Below are 18,569 nucleotides of genomic sequence, written 5' to 3'. Positions count from 1 at the left end.
AAAATTTTTTGCTTTAAACGTTAATTTGACAAAAAGGATATAGATCTACCTGCTACAATTCATTACCATAAGTAATGATTTAAGGTAGTCTTACATAACTTTTATTAAATTCTTAGCTTTCGCGTTTTAAAAGATATATATATGCGTTTTTTATATAATACAATATTTACAACACTGTTCATGCTAATTCGGTTTAGAGACGCTAAAAAAGGATTGAGGAAAGTTGTTAATATGTGTGTGAAAAATATAAGATAGGCAAAGTGTTTATATGAAAATATTGAACGTTAAAGGAAAGAAACTAACGGTTTCCATCACTTTAGAAGTTATTTTATAATAATTATCAACTTGAAAAATAAAAGCAAAGAAGGATGATGGCTAGGCGCGGTGGCAAACGTATACGAATGGATGATCCGCCACCGGAATATGAAGAGCAGGGGTAAACAGAGTAAATAAATAAATGAATTGCGATAGTAATCAAGTTTTCCTTTTTAACAGCGACCCACCAAATGAAAGTGTTTCCGACGGTGATAGTCCAAATAAACGTATGACTCGTCTTAGAGCTCGGGGTGGCGTAAGAGATAAGCCCCCAATTATTGATGACGACGAAGATGATTTTTTTGCCCCGGTTGTACGGAAAAGGAAACATCCTGCTCCGAAAAAACCACCAGCGGAACGTCGTGAAAGAGTTGAGCGTCCGCGCAAAGAACACGTAGAAAAAGAACAAGAACGCATTGACATTGAACGAGATGTCACAACTGATGAAAGTAGCTTGTATTTCATTGTGAGACATTCAAAATTGCATATAGCAACTATTGTTGAAGACTGGATCGAACAATACAAACAAAATCGTGACTCAGCCTTGATAGCATTGATGCAATTCTTCATTAATGCGAGTGGGTGCAAAGGCAAAATATCTGAGGATATGCAACATCCAATGGAACATACAGCTGTAATACGTAAAATGACTGAGGAATTCGATGAGGTAAACGGCAATTCTAATTTTCTGTAATATTTTCGATGCATTTTTATTTTTACAATTTAGGAAAGTGGTGAATACCCTTTAATCATGCCAGGTCAACAATGGAAAAAATTTAAAATGAATTTTTGTGAATTCGTACATACCCTCGTTAAGCATTGTCAATATTCCATTATATATGATCAATTCCTTATGGACAATGTAATATCGTTATTGACCGGACTTTCTGACTCTCAAGTGCGGGCTTTTCGACATACTGCTACTCTTGCGGGTGAGAATTATGATATATTTAAGGGATTTCGATTTCGTCTATTTGAAATCATTTTAGCCATGAAACTGATGACAGCCTTAGTTGATGTGGCCCTTTTGGTCTCAAATAATTTTGAAAATGCCGCCAAACAATACGAAGCTGAACGTGTTAAGGTAATTGAAGTAAGGAAAAAAAAAAGAATTTTTGATTACTATCAAGTCTTTATTGTAGTCACGTGATCGTCGAGCTTCAGACCGTTTAGAGTCTTTAATGGCAAAACGGGCTGAACTCGAAGAAAATATGGACGAAATTAAGAATATGTTAACTTATATGTTCAAATCAGTATTTGTTCACCGATACCGGTAAGATCAATTTAATATTTTTAATAAATGTGACATATATATATTTTTTTAAACTTTCAGTGATAATCTTCCCGACATACGAGCAATATGCATGGCTGAGATAGGCGTGTGGATGGAGAATTATCCGCAAAACTTTCTCGATGATTCTTATCTAAAATACATCGGTTGGACGTTGCACGATAAAGTTGGTGAGGTACGTTTGCGGTGCTTGCAAGCCTTGCTACCTCTATACGATAAAGAAGAACTAAAAGGAAAATTAGAGTTATTTACCTCCAAATTTAAAGATCGTATTGTTGCAATGACTTTGGATAAAGAATTCGAGGTGGCTGTCCATGCTGTAAAATTAGTTATCAGCATTCTTAAGTAAGTTTGCATGTTATTGAAACTATCATAATTCAATTTGATTTAAAATTTCAGAATTCATCCAGATATTTTGGCTGATAAGGACTGTGAAATTGTTTATGAATTAGTGTATTCATCTCATCGCGGTGTTGCGCAAGCAGCTGCCGAATTTCTAAACGTACGATTATTTCATTTAACAGCAGACATGGAAGAAACGAAAACCAAACGGGGCAAACTACGCTTACCTAATACCCCTCTAATAAGAGATTTGGTACAGTTCTTTATCGAATCGGAATTACATGAACATGGCGCCTATTTAGTAGATTCATTTATAGACAATAATCCAATGGTTAAGGATTGGGAATGTATGACAGATTTATTATTGGAGGAGCCGGGCCCCAATGAAGAAGTTTTGGATAACAAGCAGGAGTCGACGTTAATTGAAATTATGGTTAGTAGCGTTAAACAATCTGCGACTGGTGAGGCACCGGTGGGTAGAGCAAGTAACCGGAAAATTTCCTTAAGCGCGAAGGAACTGAAAGCCATTCAGGATGAAAAGATACGTTTAACAGAACATTTCGTAATCACTTTGCCACCGCTTTTGGAAAAGTATCAAGCTGATAGTGAGAAATTAACCAATTTGTTGGCTGTGCCGCAATACTTTGAACTGGATATATATACCACTAACAGGCAAGAAGCTAATTTGCAGGCTCTATTAGATAAAATAAGCTATATAATGACAGTACATACGGATCGCGATGTTTTGGAGACTTGTGCTAAAACTTTGGAATATTTGTGTACTGAAGGCAGTGCCACCTATACGCGTTGCGATGTAGCGCGTTCCAACATAATAGACAATGCTGTCAATAAGTATAAAGATGCAATTGATGATTGGCGTAATCTAATAGCTGGTAAGTTCAAGAGAATTTTTTATATCCATTTTATTATCTTTTATAGTTAAAAATGAGCTTAATAGACACCACAAATTATATACACTACTGATCAGCTTGGTAGTTTGGGTCAATAGCAAAAATGATTAAGTGTTTAATGTATTAGTTTCGGAACGACAAAAACCTCCCATAATGCTTCCAAATTTTACTGTCAGTACGTTTGACTAACAGCACTATTTGGCACTATTAAAATATAAAAATAGTTTACGAAGTCCAAAAGGGGCTTTTCAATTTGAAATGTTTGTATATGATGGGCATTAAATGTTCGACCCAAATCGACTAGATCGCGATGATATTTTCTACATAAATATTTCATTAATTTTTATCTTACACACAGGTGAAGAATTACCGAACGAAGACGATATCTATAATATAACAATTTCGTTGAAAGTGGTGTCCATACTTTACTCTTCGCACAATCTCAACCCATGGAATTTGTTTGATTCGCTATTTCAAGACGTAGAAGAATGTCAAGCAAAAGAAAATCCAGGTCGTAATTTACCAAATGAAGCATTAGTTTACTGTATAGAAGCGTGTTATTTTTCCATTAGCTGGGGCCTCTACTATGTGGAAAACCAATGCGAAAGCTCTCAAATAACGGAAGCGGTAAAGGAACTAAGATCAAATTTAGATAAATATATGTCAGCTTGCTTTGAATTAACACGCGACGGTCCCACAGAACAGATTCAAGAAGCTGTAAGTACATTACTCGATGATTGCGTACGTTATAAATATACTTTTGATTTTAAGGCTTATCAATCGATATGTGATCTCTTGATAATATTCTCCGATCAACTGACGCGCAATGAAAATCCCAATGTGCACACATTGCAGTACAAATCCACCTTGGACGAACAACTGGTGCTGAATAATTTTGTACAGCACTACGTGTTTGCTTTAAGACAAGAAGGTACCATAACTCCTTATAATTTATATTATAATGGTTACTTCGTTTGCATATTTTTTCCAATTAGATGTGCAAGATGAAAATCGTATCATGGAACTGCATAAGAAACGCAATTTTTTGGCGTCTTATTGCAAGCTGGTGGTGTACAATATTATACCAACAAAGAGTGCAGCTAGCATGTTCAAATACTACGTAAAGGTATTTTAAAATCATATACGGTGTACATGTTCTCTTAATTTGTTTTTTGTATTTTGTGGCAAACCGTTCCCCTACTCCTTCTCGTTTTTTTTTTTTTTAGTGCTATAATGAGTACGGAGACATCATCAAGGCCACTTTGGGCAAAGCTCGAGAAATTAATAAAGTCAATTTTGCCCTAACATTGTTGCTGAGTCTGATTGCAGTTTTTAAGGATTTGCAAAATCAGTCGGAAAATGGTACAGTCTCCAAAAACTCACACGAATTTAGTGATCTAAAAGAACTAGCTAAGCGTTTTGCCTTAACATTCGGGTTCGATGCAATTAAGAATCGTGAGCCTGTCATTGCTTTGCATCGTGCGGGGATTTTGTTTGCAGTGGGTGATGTGCCAGATGACCCTGTCGCGGCACCGACACGGCTACTCTTTTTAGAAGTACTCAATGAATTCAATCACAAACTTCTAAAACAAGATAAAAAGGTTATATTAAATTTTTTGGATCGTCGCCTATCGCCCGCTATGCCATCCAGCAGAGCCGAAGAATGGCAACCTTTGGTATTATATCGTAATTCATTGTTACACGGAGAAACTGATCAAGCTCCTGTAACGGCTACCAAGCGAGCCTATGCTCGAAAGCGTCGTGGTGATCATGGTATGTTATTTATTTTGGGTTTTTTTTTTTTTTTTAATACTTACCACCATGAATGGGGATGAACTAGATTAGCTCTAGCTCACTTGGTAACATCGCGATATACGCATCATAGATTAATTAGATAATCTTTATGAGATTGCCCTACGTCCGTCTGTTTATCTTATCTTTTTAACGTACCCATTGACACATGTAACTGTGACAGACGCATGAAAATTAATTTATACGCGCCAGGCGTTGTCAGCAGAACAATGCTCGCCTTGAACTGAAGTATTATAAGTTTCCATGCAAGAATGAGAATGATGAATCCACAATAAGCACACAACTAAACAGGACCATAAGCAGGTCGCCATATTTTCACGCTTCCATATATACGATTGTGATAACATTTTGCACACCCCATCACACCGGTACTTGAAAAAAAATGGAATTTCTTGGAAAATCCGAAGTGCTACAATTTTCTATGTATAGTTATATAGAAATAAGTCTGAGAAGAAAAGTATATTCCACGCTTTAGTTCATTAAGTTAAAAGGCTTATTTTAAAAAAAAAATTGTTTTTTTTATCATTTACCTGCTTGTACAACAGAATAGGCTAAGGAGGTGATCGATCTTATAGAAGAAATATAACTTGTTTACTTGTTTGTACTATACCATCAAATGATGAGATGTCATTTTATTATTATTGTAGTTTAGAACTTAGAAATCCATAGAGTATAATATAGTGCGACTAGAGGGACAGAGAAACCTCATTTTTTTTTTATGGTAAATACAAAGAGATTGCACAAAATTACATAAGTTCTTGTTTCCAAACGGTAATGACTAGCGCGCGCGGATTGATAACGAAAATAATCACTATAACCTTTCAGTTAATTCGGCTCAATCGTAATAGATATACGGCTCGAACAGCAAGATCTTTTCATAAAATAATATATATGGTGTGGGTATTAAAAAATTCGGTGAAACCGAATTTACGCTAAACTTTACTAAAAGCAATGTTTTGAATACTCATAACAATTGAAATTTATAGATGAAGAAGACGACGAAGATGACGACGAAGAAGAAAACAATGATCCTGATTATCGGGCGTAACTATATTAAAATACATAGTTTAAAGTTTCATTCATATACATACCCTTTACATTTACCTATCTATTACGTTCTACTATGTTTAAGATAATAGTGAATAAGAACTAAAGCAACTAATGATAAATAAAAATAAAAAAAGAAAACAAAATCCCAAAATAATAGTGTCCGAATTAATTTGATGAAAATTTAATAATTAATAGAAAGTGCGGTGAACATTGACGGCTCCATAGTTTTGATCATAAATCAGAAAGAATTGTGAGTCTTTGGCACGTGTTTTGTAGCATACTCAAAAGCTCGTTGCATAGCGATTTCCAGTTGCTCCTCAAATTTCATCGTAATCCGTTTGCCTCTCATATTGCAAACTTCGTGCATGTTTTGCCCTTGGCCTGCCCAGATCTCACCTTTGAATATCGCAGAAAATGCCAATAACCATTTCTCCGCATTAAAGTTTTCTGATTTGAATTTCTAAAAAAATTAAGCAACGAATCTTTTGCAAAAGTACATCATTATTATTTGATTTATATATCAGTGAGCTTGCCTTAGGAACACAGCATCTAGCTTTAACAATATCGTTAGTCATTGCTATCACTAATATTGGCCGATCTTTGCATAGTCTCGTGGCTCGTTGCAATGGTACATCCTCTTCCATGAGCGCTGAACTGGATATATAATGCAATATAAAATGATGGGTAGTCGGAGATCTCTCTTGCAACAAATTATGTATTTCCACTTCAACAAATTCTCTAGAAAGTTAACAAACGATTTATATATATATATATATATATATATATATATTGCAACAATTCTCGGCACATCTGATCATACTTGACATTTTTCTTTACTGTTTCTTTTAATTTCCTTAATATATCACTAACTCGATTCAAAATGTTCGTTCTCAAAACGTATGGTAGCTTCACGTTCATATGCAGAAGGTTATGGCGGATTTTTTGTAATTCCAATTCACTAGCATTCGTTAACTTTTCGGCTTTGAAATCCTCTTCCAACATATCCGCTTGGTGTTTGAGTAAAGCACCCACCTCAACGATCTTTAACGAAAATAAAATTGACATTATTAAATAATATTTTTAAAAAGTCCTCGACGACCCTAACGGGGCGCAAATAAATAAATGCAAATGCTTAAGCCTCATTTTGCGCGGCCGTATAAAAATTTGCTTGTCTGCAGCAAGGAGAAGATTTAGATCGAATTGCATATTGGCCCGATTTATTTATAATTTAAGGTGCAATTCATTTATCCAAATCAAAACCATTGTCACATTCATAAAGTATAACATCAGTTTCCTGCGATTTCCCTTGTTAGCTGGCGCAAAGATACACTTTAGCTGATGGCATACTTTGCTTCTGTGGATTCAGCAATTCTTGCTACTCCTTCCCCTGGATGAAAATGATGTTTACATGTGAAATCTATACTAGTATACAAACCCTTTTGGCGTCTTCACCCGCTACTGCTGTAAATGCGTACCGGGCTCGATTCGTTTGCTTTAAGTTTGTTATGCAAAATTGTTCCAGTTCCTGAGTGTTAGAGGCATGAGTGCCGCAACAAAGCTCCTTCGATAATAACTTTAAATCGTTGCAATTGATGGTGATCAGACGCAAATCTGTTTCCGGATATATTTCACCAGGCACCATTACTACATCATCCTGTTGAAAAATTTCAACTGCATTGAATAGTTGCGCCTTAACCGGGGCAGCTAAACAAATGCTTCGACTAAAATCATATGAAATTATATTGAATTGTGCATTCTTTTTACACTGTCACAATGCCCGAATATTTACTTGACAAAGTCTTCAATTTCTTGCACTTCATTTACAGCTATATGTTTTCCTATGAGGCCTAACTCAAGTTTACAGTGTTCGTTTGTAACCTCGCTGCTTACTTGATATGTAACTTTCCCATACAAAGTTCTAATTGCTCCGTTAAGTAAATGAGTGGCTATAATAATAAATTTAGAAACCTATAGAAAGGGATTTAATGTTTAAATGACTTTGTCTTTATACCTGTATGATGGCGAATATTGGCTGTTCTATGGTTTTCATCAACTGTCAACATCACTTCGTCTCCAACAGCCAATGTGAAATTGAATTTCTGTTCAGGTAGCTTGCAAGTATGAACCACACAGTCATTTATGAGATGCGTACCAATTACACCTAATCTAGGATGTATTATATGGGAAGCTTCGCTGCTGCCCACTACCAGGTACCCTTTATCTGATTGTTGGCCCCCAGATTCAACATAAAAGTTACTAACATCCGTAATGATAGAGATCTGATCAATTGATTTAACAACTCCATTGCATATGACTTCTTTTACGTTGACATCGTTATACAGTATACCTAATACCTTAGCTCTAAGAGGAGGTATACTATATTGCTTCGTTTCTGTATCGTATTGATAATTATATATGTGCTGACAATGCGTAGCAGGTAAAGTTTTTGTTAGGTCAATCAGACTTTCCTCAATAGATGCAGTCATATCATTCGATTCTGTGTCCTTGGTAAGGGAGAGTTTTGCGCGAAGCTTAGCTTCGCTCAATGCTTTATGATAGCCCTCTAAATCACATATCATACCTTCTAAATTTGCCAATATGTCGAAATGCTCCTCGGTTAAGCCATACGTACTGGTGAGTTTACATAAAAAATCCCCAGGTATTACATTCTTAAATCTCACTTTTGACAATTTCAATTCCCGGTAGGCTGGAACAAAACCAGCATATTCGATAAGATCTGCGTCGTCTATGTAGGAATTTTCGTTAATAATTTCAGCAAATGCCTCCCGCGAGCTTTTTCTTAAAGCTGAATACACTTCGCGCTCGTGTTCTATAATTTCTAAAATGGAGTTTTGTTTGTTCGCTATTTCAGGATAACCCGAGTTCATAGTTTCGATAATTACAGGCACCAGGTGACTTAATAGCTTTTCATTATCGAAGTTATTTTTAGATACAGTGAGCGCCTTCCTCAAAATACGTCGCAACTTTTGACTGAAACGCAAAAGAATAATTGAAATTCCCGAGACTTCTTAACAAGTTTTATAATGCTTGATAACCTACTTTTGATCAGGTAACATACCATCGGCCAGACAAATAGTCACCATGCGAGCATGATCTGCCAATATCCTGTACGCTGTATCTAATTCTGCTGCCCATGTAGATGAAGGGAAAAGGCCGCCATATGGAGGGACCTTCGAGTGCTATGCAAACAATGACATAAATTATATTTAACTTTAGACGGACGAGGCCCACTTTAAATTTGAGGGCCTGATTAGTACGAAATAAACAAAAAATATTTCATTTACATTTTGTATAACTTTAAATAGAGGAGTAAATAAATCGGTGTCGTAGTTTGAGCTTTTGTTCTGCAATACAGCGGTAAGTCTTTCAAAACCCATGCCAGTGTCTACATGTTTTGTTGGTAGTTGCGTTATAGAACCATCCGAGTTTCTAGATACCCGTTAATGGAAAAAATCGCATAAATCGATTATCGTTATTATCGACTATAATGATCATTTACCGATTATATTCTATAAACACTAAATTCCATAGCTCAGTTAAATCTGGGCTACCCGTATTCACTTGTTTAGCTCGATCTACCGTAGAAAGCAAATGCGGATTATGATCTATATGAATTTCAGTACAAGGGCCGCACGGTCCGGTTAGACCCATTTCCCAAAAATTGTCTTTAACACCGAACGGTAATATACGAGATGTTTCGAATCTGTAATAATTATATTTAAATATATGATGTAACACTATCTTTATAAATTGATTGACCCCAAACTTCTCCATATTTCGAAGCATTCTAAATCAGGTGATAGGCCCAAAGTTTTATCACCGCCAAAATAAGTGACATATAAACGTGAAGGATCTATATTATAAGGACCACGAAGCAAGTCCAAAGCCATGATGCAAGCTTCTTTCTAAAATTGTTATTATTTTTTGGAATTACTTTCGAACCATTAAAAGAACTAAGATGAATATTTTACCTTAAAATAATCGCCGAACGACCAATTGCCCAACATTTCAAAAAATGTATGATGATATCCGTCCTGGCCAACACTTTTTAAATCGTTATGTTTACCCCCTACACGTATGCATTTTTGTGAATTTGTTATTCTCGTATGACTTGGTGTCGCTTTACCAAGAAATATTGTTTTAAACTTTCAAATAAGCACTGATATAAGTATATTCCGAGTTTACTCATACAAATACAAGTACCTGTGTCATGCCGGCATTTACGAAAGCGACTGTTGGATCACAAAATGGCACAACCGGACTAGATCGCACAAACTTGTGATCATGATTCTTCATAAAATAATCAATAAAAGTTTTCCTTATTTCACCCGATGTTAAAATCCTTTGTACTTTCTTAGCTGAAGAATACATCCTTAAGCGTTTCGTCTGCAAATTCCCGAAAGTTCTTTTCTATTTTTAAGAGATTTAAATTATAATGCGCGACAAGAAATTATCTGAACACCAAACATTTTTGCCTTAAGCAGCTGACAGATAAAGAAGAACAAGAAAAATTAGAATCTGATAGAATTTCATTTGCAGTGAAATATCAATTGTCAAATTATTACGAAAAGTTTCATATCAGAATAATTCCTAAATAAAAATAATTAATCTTTTCATTCAAAAGCAATATTTCGATTTAGCATATAATGTGCGACAAGCAGCGTTGTCTTTAAGAAATTCGCTGCTCCTGTTCAATCGTAACATTCTCTATTTTCTTGTACCAATCGATTTGAAAAATGATTTTGAAATTTATAGCAAAATATACATATATATATATATTCATATTATATATTGCGGCCGCTTTATTTGAGATATTTTGATGATATTTGATGTACTGGCGTATTTTGGTCCAAGGAGGAACCCTATTGAAAGTTGATCTGACTCTCCTCGAACAACGCCATAAGAAACTAAATTAATCTGCTTGAAAATATGATCGCGTCATCCTATAATCAAGTCTAAGGAAACCTTATATATTATCATAATAAGACTTTCCAAGCTGACAGTCATTCGCACATGTTTTGCGTGAAATCTTTTAAAGCTGCTTAAATATTGGAATTGTCTTGGATATTTGATCGCTGGCTCGTATCGATACAACCGTCACCAATTTCCTAAGTACTTGATAGGCTTAAAAAATAAATAAGACGAAAATTCAAAGAGAAGTTATGTTTTTAAAATTTTAATTTCGAGCAAAGAAAAGTTTTGAAATCTAAAGCACATATATCCGATTTATTGAGAAATTATATAATTTGTATATTATTATTACATTCGATCCACTATAATTATAGACATTTGCATTACATACGCCGTTATTACGATGACGCTCTTCTCTCTACTATCCATCAAAGAGACATACCATGCAGTGGATTTCCAAAAAAAAAAAAAAAAACATCAAAGATGAGAATACTTGTGTTGTTTCCAGTCCTGTTAAAAATGATGCTAACGTAAGCAAACTTTGGACTTTGGTAATTTCGTAATACGATGCTTGCGTTGCTCTTCCATAGTTTTCGCCAATTCCCACGATTCTCTATCTAGCACTTTTTTACCTCGAGCAATTGCCAATAAACGCGACACTACCAGTAAATTGTGCAGATCATCGGCAGTTGTAACAGAGTTCATTTTACGCATTGTCACGAAATCATCCTGTATCATTCCTTCATCCGTCGGATTCATAGTGAACTCTGACAATTTCGATATAGTTAAATATCGTCGAAATTGATCTAAGCGTGAATGTTGATGAAGATAATGGCGGGCAGCTTTCATAACTTCATCAATCATTTTCACAGATTCAACATCCGCTTCGAGGGGTAAGGAGATATCGTTCTATCAAGAGATTGCGTAAAAGAAATTGATTTTATATTGTATTAAAAAGGGGAGAATTGCAATTTACCGGTAGCATGCTGCGGCCCTCACTAAATACGAGCACTGGTATATCGACGTTATACTCGATCTCATAATAAAGAAAATTATATTTGATTTGCTGATTATTGATTAGATCTGCTATGCTTTGCACACCCTTAATACCATTTGATTCTAATTTGCCCTCTTGCATTTTAGTCTCATCCAGTATTAAATGGGTATGTGGTGCCAATTGTAAAAGTCCAGATACTAATTTATTGGTATCGTAGTCCTTTCTAAAATTACAAAAATAAAAATCATTTAACGATAATAATATAGCAATCTTATATTTACCTTGGAACAAAGTTGACTTCATTCATAACTTCCAGAGACATAGGTAAATAGTGACTTGCGGGTATAATCAGCTCAAGAATTTCATAAAACTGCTTTACATAATCCTTGAGCACTTGCTTGGGCAAATTCCAAATATTTATAGATAATTTACCAATGGTTTGTAAGTCGCAACGACTATAAACTGTTGAAATTAAATGGGATAAAACATAATCTGCGGCCAATTCATCATTGAAGAGACACAACTTTAATAAAGTGTGTAAATCTTTTTGTATCGAATTTATTTTAAAGTTAGGGCAGTCTCGTGGCATAGATGTTTTAGAGGAAAGGAACCGTGTATCCAATAATGGATTGGCATGAGATAGCTTATGTATTTTTATGGCATGAAGACGTGGTATTAATGACGGAGGCGGGTATTGTGCTTGCAATTCAGATTCATTTTCAAAATCAATTTCCATGGCAGTAGCATCAAGGCGGGGATCTATGGAAAGAAAGCCCACAACATCTACTATGGTATTTAGAGTAAATGCGTCAAAATCTTTATATATTTTAATCATGCAAGCTTTACTCGGACGACCAGGTACGGGGGAGTTAAGCAAATACTCCGCATTCAAAGTAGAGCACGCAGTCTTCTCCACACGATCGCCTGCTTTCTGCCGTTTATTGAACTCAGTGTTTGTGTTTAAATTAGAGGTTGATACAGTATCTGCCCGTTCGTCAGATGCTGATCTTTTCATAGTATCTCTTGCATATTCTTCAATGGGAATTATTTCTGGTATGTTATCTTGGTTACAACTCTTCTCATATTCCATGCACCACTCATTTACAGCCGGTATTGAAACAACAAATAAGGTTCTCCGTTCTCCATGCTGATGGTTGCCGGCTTCATAATCCACTTCTTCTCCTAGGTTTAATTTTAAAATATCACGGTATTTTCCTTCTTGAATGCGGACACTGTATGCATTTTCAGAATTTCTTACTTCATATTTTTCCAAATAAATCTCGGGATCTTGCATATCTTGTATCATACCACGAAATCGTACAAGACTGCAATCCTTCAACTTGTGCAATGCCGTATAATTTAACATTGGTATAGAAGCCCATGTCTTTACATCTTCCAAAGCTCTTTCAAAATCTTCACACTTTGATCCTAAAAATTCCTCTGGAGTTTTTGGTAATACACTTGAATCATGTTCTTCTTTCATTTTTAAATTCATTTACATTTAAAGTTGACAAGAAGAGAAATGACGATATTTCCAACTTAGTTACACTTTCGCTGCAAAGTAGGCGCCAAAACTATTAAACACACATGGTCGAATAGTTACCATCTCGGTGAAGTTTTCAATAATAAACAAAAATATCTTGTATAAGCTTATGATGTTTCAAATCCGTTTTTAACAAAGTCTCAAACCGAAAGCGAGGCAGTAGAATGAATCTCAGTGATTTTTGGTATTTCTATTATCATTGGCAATAATATTTACCGGGGTCACCCATGTCCGGTTAATTTCAATTTATTTCTCATTTATTCTCACACACATTGAATTGGATTTTATGACTAATTGTAAAGGCGTGTTAGTAAACCGATTAGAAGATTATAACGTTTTCTCTTCTATAGTTGGTTCTATTCAAGGCTAATCCCAGGCAACCTTCAATTTGCTGTTTGATTGGTTTCCTTTTTTCTTTTCTCTTTCTTCTCTTAGATAGAAAATGAGTGCGTGGGAAAGATACCAAGAGAGCAAGTGTGTGATACGCAACGCTTTGATGTTGAATTCTCGAAACTGTTAGCTTCGCCGCAAACTATTGTTGTAGATGCCGCTTTAATGTTTTTCTCGAAAAATTCGCTGTCTTAATGTATAATCCGCAACGATCTTACTTATTATTCAGCGCGCAGTCACTCCAGCTTCTCAAAAGATTATTTTTCACACCGAAAGATGATTGACCGTCCCATTGAAAGAACCAGTCACTCATCAAAGTTCTAAAATATTAACAGGAATACTTGCGTTTTCGCTTGACTGTCACTGAACAATTAAAAGAAAGATCTAGAGTCGCGCGCGGCTTTTACAGCTGCTAACTCACCACACTTGCTATACTGCTATGAAGCTACTAATGCATGTCCGAGAGATCTGAGAGAAAAATATCCAGTGATCTCTAACTTATAATGTTGCGTTCTAATCAACATAGAGCTTAATGGCAAGTATGTCCCATCACATTTGTATTTTTTGTTGTTGTCGAGAGGACTTAGAAAAATTTCCATGACGTCAATGGCAAAAACCAATTCTTAACACTGTACGAGTGCACATAAAGCGATTTTTATTGTGCACGGAGCATATGTAAAAAGAGATCTCCTTGACTAAATAGTCCTACCTTGTGAGATCAAAAATAAACCATACGTGAATATATGAATGCAAGAGTGTATGTATATTAGGTAATTAAATAATATGAATATATGAATATTACATAATATGTAAGATGTATATAGAAAGGAACAATGTATATAAATATATATAAAAATATATAATGTGTATGAAACCGTGACAACAATGCGAGTAAGAAGTATATATATGTGTATAGTAGAGGATCTAAAGAATATAGTATAATGCAAAGTAGGCCGATAAATGTATAAGGTAGAGCTTTTATGTAGATATATAATACAATATATATCTGCCAATGCTGTATATATAAATACATCAACGAGATATTCATATACATTCTCTAGCGTAGTAAAATAGAATGGACGAAGCGGCCGCTTCCTCACAACTTTCTTTTCAAAAAGAATATCTTCACGGTATCGAAACTCAAAGGTGAAAAAATTAACGGTATTTTCCGAGATAGTTTTTGTTTCCTCTGCATTGTAGGCGTGTCTGCGAACAGATTGCGCCCATTTTTTTAAACTTTATATCCTTAATGGTTCAAGCAGTGTTTGCGCCAAGTCTCCGCTTATCTGTCAAATTAACGGGTTTCTAATGTTAATTAGCTACGACCTTTCTTCTCCTAATTTTCAGCTGGTCAGTCTCAAGAAAATTTAGAAACAAAGTTAAAGAAATAAAATAATGAATGGTACAGTTTTTTCTTTACTTAATACATTTCTCTTTCGTATCACTAAGAGCTAATAAAATCGCAGCCAAGTACAAGATAACAGTACGATACAAAGTAAAAAAAAGGAAAACCAGCACGGCAGATACCGTCACGCGGGGTGTTACGGCTCGTTTTGTTAATCAAATTTTAAGTTTCACGGTTTCACTCGGTTTACTTGTTCTGAAAATGGACGCAAGTTGTGTTTCAGCAGTGGTAGTTGCAATTCCTTAAATGAAAGAAATCTATTTGTCAAGGAAGTCCTAACCGTTTCCAAGAGGAACCCAGAGCGTTGAACTACTAGTCTCTAACCCTCTGCCTTCTCCCTTATAATTGTATAGGTGGTGGACTAGTAGTCCGTCTCCGGTAGTAGGCGACAATCGCCAAGAGAATGTAATCATATTAGCAAATTTGCTGGCGATTGTCGCCAAATGCACTCCCTGACTTACGTTCAATCTGGCTACAATAATATCTGAAGATTTACGTATTATCAACTTCTTTTTATTCTCCTCTATATATATATATATTTCTTTTTAGAGTTGCGATCATGAAATGAAAATTATGACAAATTTCCCAGATCTTTTCACGATTCGCACCTGTGCAGGCGGTACGATGAAAGAGTTTACCCAGAAAACCATTGCTTGGTAAGCGGAAATAAAACGATTACACTAATATTACATAATTAATGAGTGCAAATAACAAAAAATATACTTATATTATCTGCAAAGAGTAATCGTTTCTTCAGCGATTAAGTAGAAAGATGAGAAAAAGTTACTTGTCCACTTAATATTATGTTCAATGAATGACTTAATTAATTAATTATTTTTCATATTTAACATATAGTTTTCATTTTGTTTTTTTGCCGCAAAACTAATTTCCATATATTTTTCAAAATTATCTTCATTTTCTTGATGGTAGCTGCCGCTGAAAAAATGACTGGCATTGCCATCGTCTTCAAAATTGCTTTCACTCAAGGCCTGGCGTAAACATTCCTTTTCCTTACAAGAATCGACTAATATTGATGATCCTCTTTTGATAACGTTCGACATTTTTATATTCGTTTTATTACCCATTTTAACCAATATATCGAAACTATCATCCAATGATATACGTTTAGCACTCTGACGAGATAAGCGGATTGAGTTTGATGGATATCGTTTTTTTGTACTCAATATGTCCAAATCGTCAAAAGATTTGGATATGCTAAGTGCTGCTGACGTTGAACGTTGATTTAATAATAAACTAATATCCCTTGAAATGGGTTCATAGCGTAATTGTTTACCATTGTACGATGTTAAAATATGATTGGGCTGAGTTTTCTCCACAATTTCGTTAATAATATTCGACATATCGAAAATTGCCTCATCTTCGTCGCTGGGTAAATCTGAAAGTACGCTCTTTGTTAACGGAGTCGAACAATGAACTTCTGATGGCAATAGAACTGCTTTGCATGGCGTCTGATGTGTTGTGCTTTCCACTTGCTCAACCTTACGATTAAAAAATTTATCAATCATTTGTAAACCTTTCCTAGAAGAAGCCCTTTTTCTAGCATTTTTGGGTTTTATGGTTGCAGCTACTTCTTTAGTCGCATCCAATAAATCATCAAGATTATCCAAAGAGCTTAATGGTTTATGGCTTGCACTGCCTTTAGCTTTCCTTTTAGCAGTCTTTTTTTTTTGCTTTTCTTTAGATTTTAAAAATTTTTCCACCAAATCACCATAAGCCCTCTCCATCATATGCAAAGGTTCTATGGTAGTCCAAAGATGAGAAAAAGCGTTATGATCACTCTCTTCCAATTGATTCAATTGCTCATCAGGTACTAGTCCTTTAAAATAATTTCCTTCATCTTGCCACAACAATTCCAGGCATGGAACACCCTTAACGATACGCTTCTTTAAAATCTCTTTAGGGGTTAGGCGTACTAAACCACAAGATGTTTGCTTAATGTTGCAATCATTCTTCACATGCCAGCGTGTTAAAATTGGGAAAAATTTTTGAAAGCAATAGATTTCGTTCCATTGCAAAAGATTACCAATTTGTTTGATAAATTTCACTATATTAGGTTGATTCCAGGACAACTGTAATTGAGGAATTTCGTCGGGTTGGGTTAAAAACTCTTTGATTATTTCCTCGTTGGGAAACGAAAGGTCTGCCAAAGCTTTTCGCCGCAAAAGTATTTCTGACTTTAGCGAAAGACGTTCGTCTCTGCGTAAAAAAAGAGGACAAAATTATTTTTCATTTATTTAATTTCCATTTATCAGTTTATTTACTTCCATAGAGTTTCGTCGCAACCATAAGGAGTACGACACACACCACAACCATTTTTTTTGTGACTTTGAGTGCGGCCTATGTGGCCGCAATTGCTGCACACGCTTTTATCGTCTACACGCATTTCTAGAGCAGTGTATTTGTCATCTTCCTTACGCCAATTACGTATTCGCTGCAAAATTTCATCGTCTTTGTATCTATCAAATAATTTTAGAACACTATCACGTCCAATGCCACCAATACCTTCCGGGCAATAGTCACAACCGCACAACAAAGCCATAGCAATGATCTTATTTCGTCCGAAAGCTGAAAATCGGAGAACAACCAATTGACTGCAAATTATGCATAAAACAAACTCGATATCGTTTTACCAATTTTTGAAGAAATTTGTCGCATATCATAGATATCTACAGCACCTCCTTGCGCTGCTAGCGCACCTTGATTGGACACGGAAAAATTTCTATATACACGCACAGCTCCGTACGCGAAACAATCTGAATCTTGGCTTATGACCCCATCAACCAACTAAACTTAAGATGGACATTAACATGTCTACGCCACACTTTTTATAATAGCAAACGGAATAACTGAACTTACGCCTTTTTCATTGAGAAAAGCGCAATAGGCCTCCGCCTCTCCAGGTCCTTGTACGCATTGCATACCCATAGCTTTTAATAAATTTTCGCATTGCCGTAAAACATGGTTAAATCGAGTGCGACCTTTTTCGCTTTTCGTTTCTTGAGTATTGCTTTGACTTTGAGCTGCCACTTTATCCTTCGGTTTGACGCCTCGAAATTGCAATTCATTACGTTTTGCAATTACTTGACTTTTAAGTATTGGAGCTTCTCCTTCTAGCACAAACACTGGTATAACCTCCTCCCATATCAAGTAAGTCGTACGGAAAAATAAATTCCTATTAGACAAATAAAAAGTATGGAATACACAGAACAGGCAATGAACTTTAATTTGTGTACTTTAAGTGATGTTTCGGATGCACATAGTAATCGACCACGTTAAGACTCTCGCAAACCCAGCCCGCCAAATCAATAGCGACAATTTTGCCGCGTAACTCAGATATAGGTTTACGCTCAGCGTATGGTGTTAACACGCTCCATAGATCTTTTATACCCATTTATTTCGTCTGAATGCAGCCGTTATCTCTAGTTTATGGCAATGCAATATATATATATATATTTTTTATTTTTTTTTTTCACTGCCAAAGTGCTTTTCAATATTAAAACATAAGAAACGCAAATTCCGCAATAATATATTTTGCTAAATTATTCAAATTATATCTATTG

The 18,569-nt window shown here is 35.4% G+C and overlaps 3 protein-coding genes across 3 annotated transcripts; 1 reads left to right on the top strand and 2 right to left on the bottom strand.

Annotated features, from left to right (window-relative positions):
* The first annotated feature begins 105 nt into the window (after positions 1-105).
* Positions 106-5,743, top strand: LOC119631310 (cohesin subunit SA-1). The gene is made up of 12 exons (XM_038023394.1): positions 106-436; positions 496-982; positions 1,043-1,247; positions 1,305-1,399; positions 1,458-1,588; positions 1,649-1,951; positions 2,006-2,841; positions 3,218-3,576; positions 3,631-3,790; positions 3,855-3,985; positions 4,086-4,632; positions 5,658-5,743. Exons 1-12 carry the CDS (start codon positions 369-371, stop codon positions 5,717-5,719), a joined length of 3,384 nt encoding a protein of 1,127 aa, XP_037879322.1. The 5' UTR covers positions 106-368; the 3' UTR covers positions 5,720-5,743.
* On the bottom strand, positions 5,738-10,242 carry LOC119631311 (alanine--tRNA ligase, mitochondrial). Its single transcript, XM_038023396.1, has 12 exons — positions 9,946-10,242; positions 9,714-9,887; positions 9,502-9,647; positions 9,242-9,445; positions 9,027-9,171; positions 8,782-8,921; positions 7,733-8,712; positions 7,511-7,667; positions 7,157-7,442; positions 6,542-6,762; positions 6,255-6,459; positions 5,738-6,181 (listed from the first exon to the last, which is right to left on the bottom strand). Exons 1-12 carry the CDS (start codon positions 10,111-10,113, stop codon positions 5,960-5,962), a joined length of 3,048 nt encoding a protein of 1,015 aa, XP_037879324.1. The 5' UTR covers positions 10,114-10,242; the 3' UTR covers positions 5,738-5,959.
* An 897-nt stretch (positions 10,243-11,139) lies between these two features.
* On the bottom strand, positions 11,140-18,475 carry LOC119632224 (flap endonuclease GEN). Its single transcript, XM_038025031.1, has 8 exons — positions 18,243-18,475; positions 17,866-18,181; positions 17,640-17,793; positions 17,271-17,574; positions 15,823-17,205; positions 11,932-13,146; positions 11,630-11,873; positions 11,140-11,562 (listed from the first exon to the last, which is right to left on the bottom strand). The coding sequence occupies exons 1-8, from the start codon at positions 18,398-18,400 to the stop codon at positions 11,179-11,181; spliced, it is 4,158 nt and encodes a 1,385-aa protein (XP_037880959.1). The 5' UTR covers positions 18,401-18,475; the 3' UTR covers positions 11,140-11,178.
* Positions 18,476-18,569: the final 94 nt, after the last annotated feature.

Source organism: Glossina fuscipes, unplaced genomic scaffold (genome assembly GCF_014805625.2).
Source record: "Glossina fuscipes isolate IAEA_lab_2018 unplaced genomic scaffold, Yale_Gfus_2 1, whole genome shotgun sequence".
NCBI lineage: Eukaryota > Metazoa > Arthropoda > Insecta > Diptera > Glossinidae > Glossina > Glossina fuscipes.
Note: the sequence above shows the minus strand (reverse complement) of the source record. Positions and strands in the feature narration are given on the sequence as shown.

Excerpts from the sequence above, each read along its gene's own strand:
- LOC119631310 (XM_038023394.1), top strand. The coding sequence starts at position 369 with ATGATGGCTAGGCGCGGTGGCAAACGTATACGAATGGATGATCCGCCA. Across the intron at positions 1,952-2,005 it reads TTAGTTATCAGCATTCTTAA|AATTCATCCAGATATTTTGG; the intron begins GTAAGTTTGCAT and ends TTAAAATTTCAG. Across the intron at positions 2,842-3,217 it reads TTGGCGTAATCTAATAGCTG|GTGAAGAATTACCGAACGAA; the intron begins GTAAGTTCAAGA and ends TCTTACACACAG.
- LOC119631311 (XM_038023396.1), bottom strand. The coding sequence starts at position 10,113 with ATGTATTCTTCAGCTAAGAAAGTACAAAGGATTTTAACATCGGGTGAA. Across the intron at positions 7,668-7,732 it reads CAATATTCGCCATCATACAG|CCACTCATTTACTTAACGGA; the intron begins GTATAAAGACAA and ends TTATTATTATAG. Across the intron at positions 6,763-7,156 it reads CGGGTGAAGACGCCAAAAGG|ATCGTTGAGGTGGGTGCTTT; the intron begins GTTTGTATACTA and ends TTTTCGTTAAAG.
- LOC119632224 (XM_038025031.1), bottom strand. The coding sequence starts at position 18,400 with ATGGGTATAAAAGATCTATGGAGCGTGTTAACACCATACGCTGAGCGT. Across the intron at positions 18,182-18,242 it reads CATCCGAAACATCACTTAAA|GAATTTATTTTTCCGTACGA; the intron begins GTACACAAATTA and ends TTTGTCTAATAG. Across the intron at positions 11,563-11,629 it reads AGGGCCGCAGCATGCTACCG|AACGATATCTCCTTACCCCT; the intron begins GTAAATTGCAAT and ends ATCTCTTGATAG.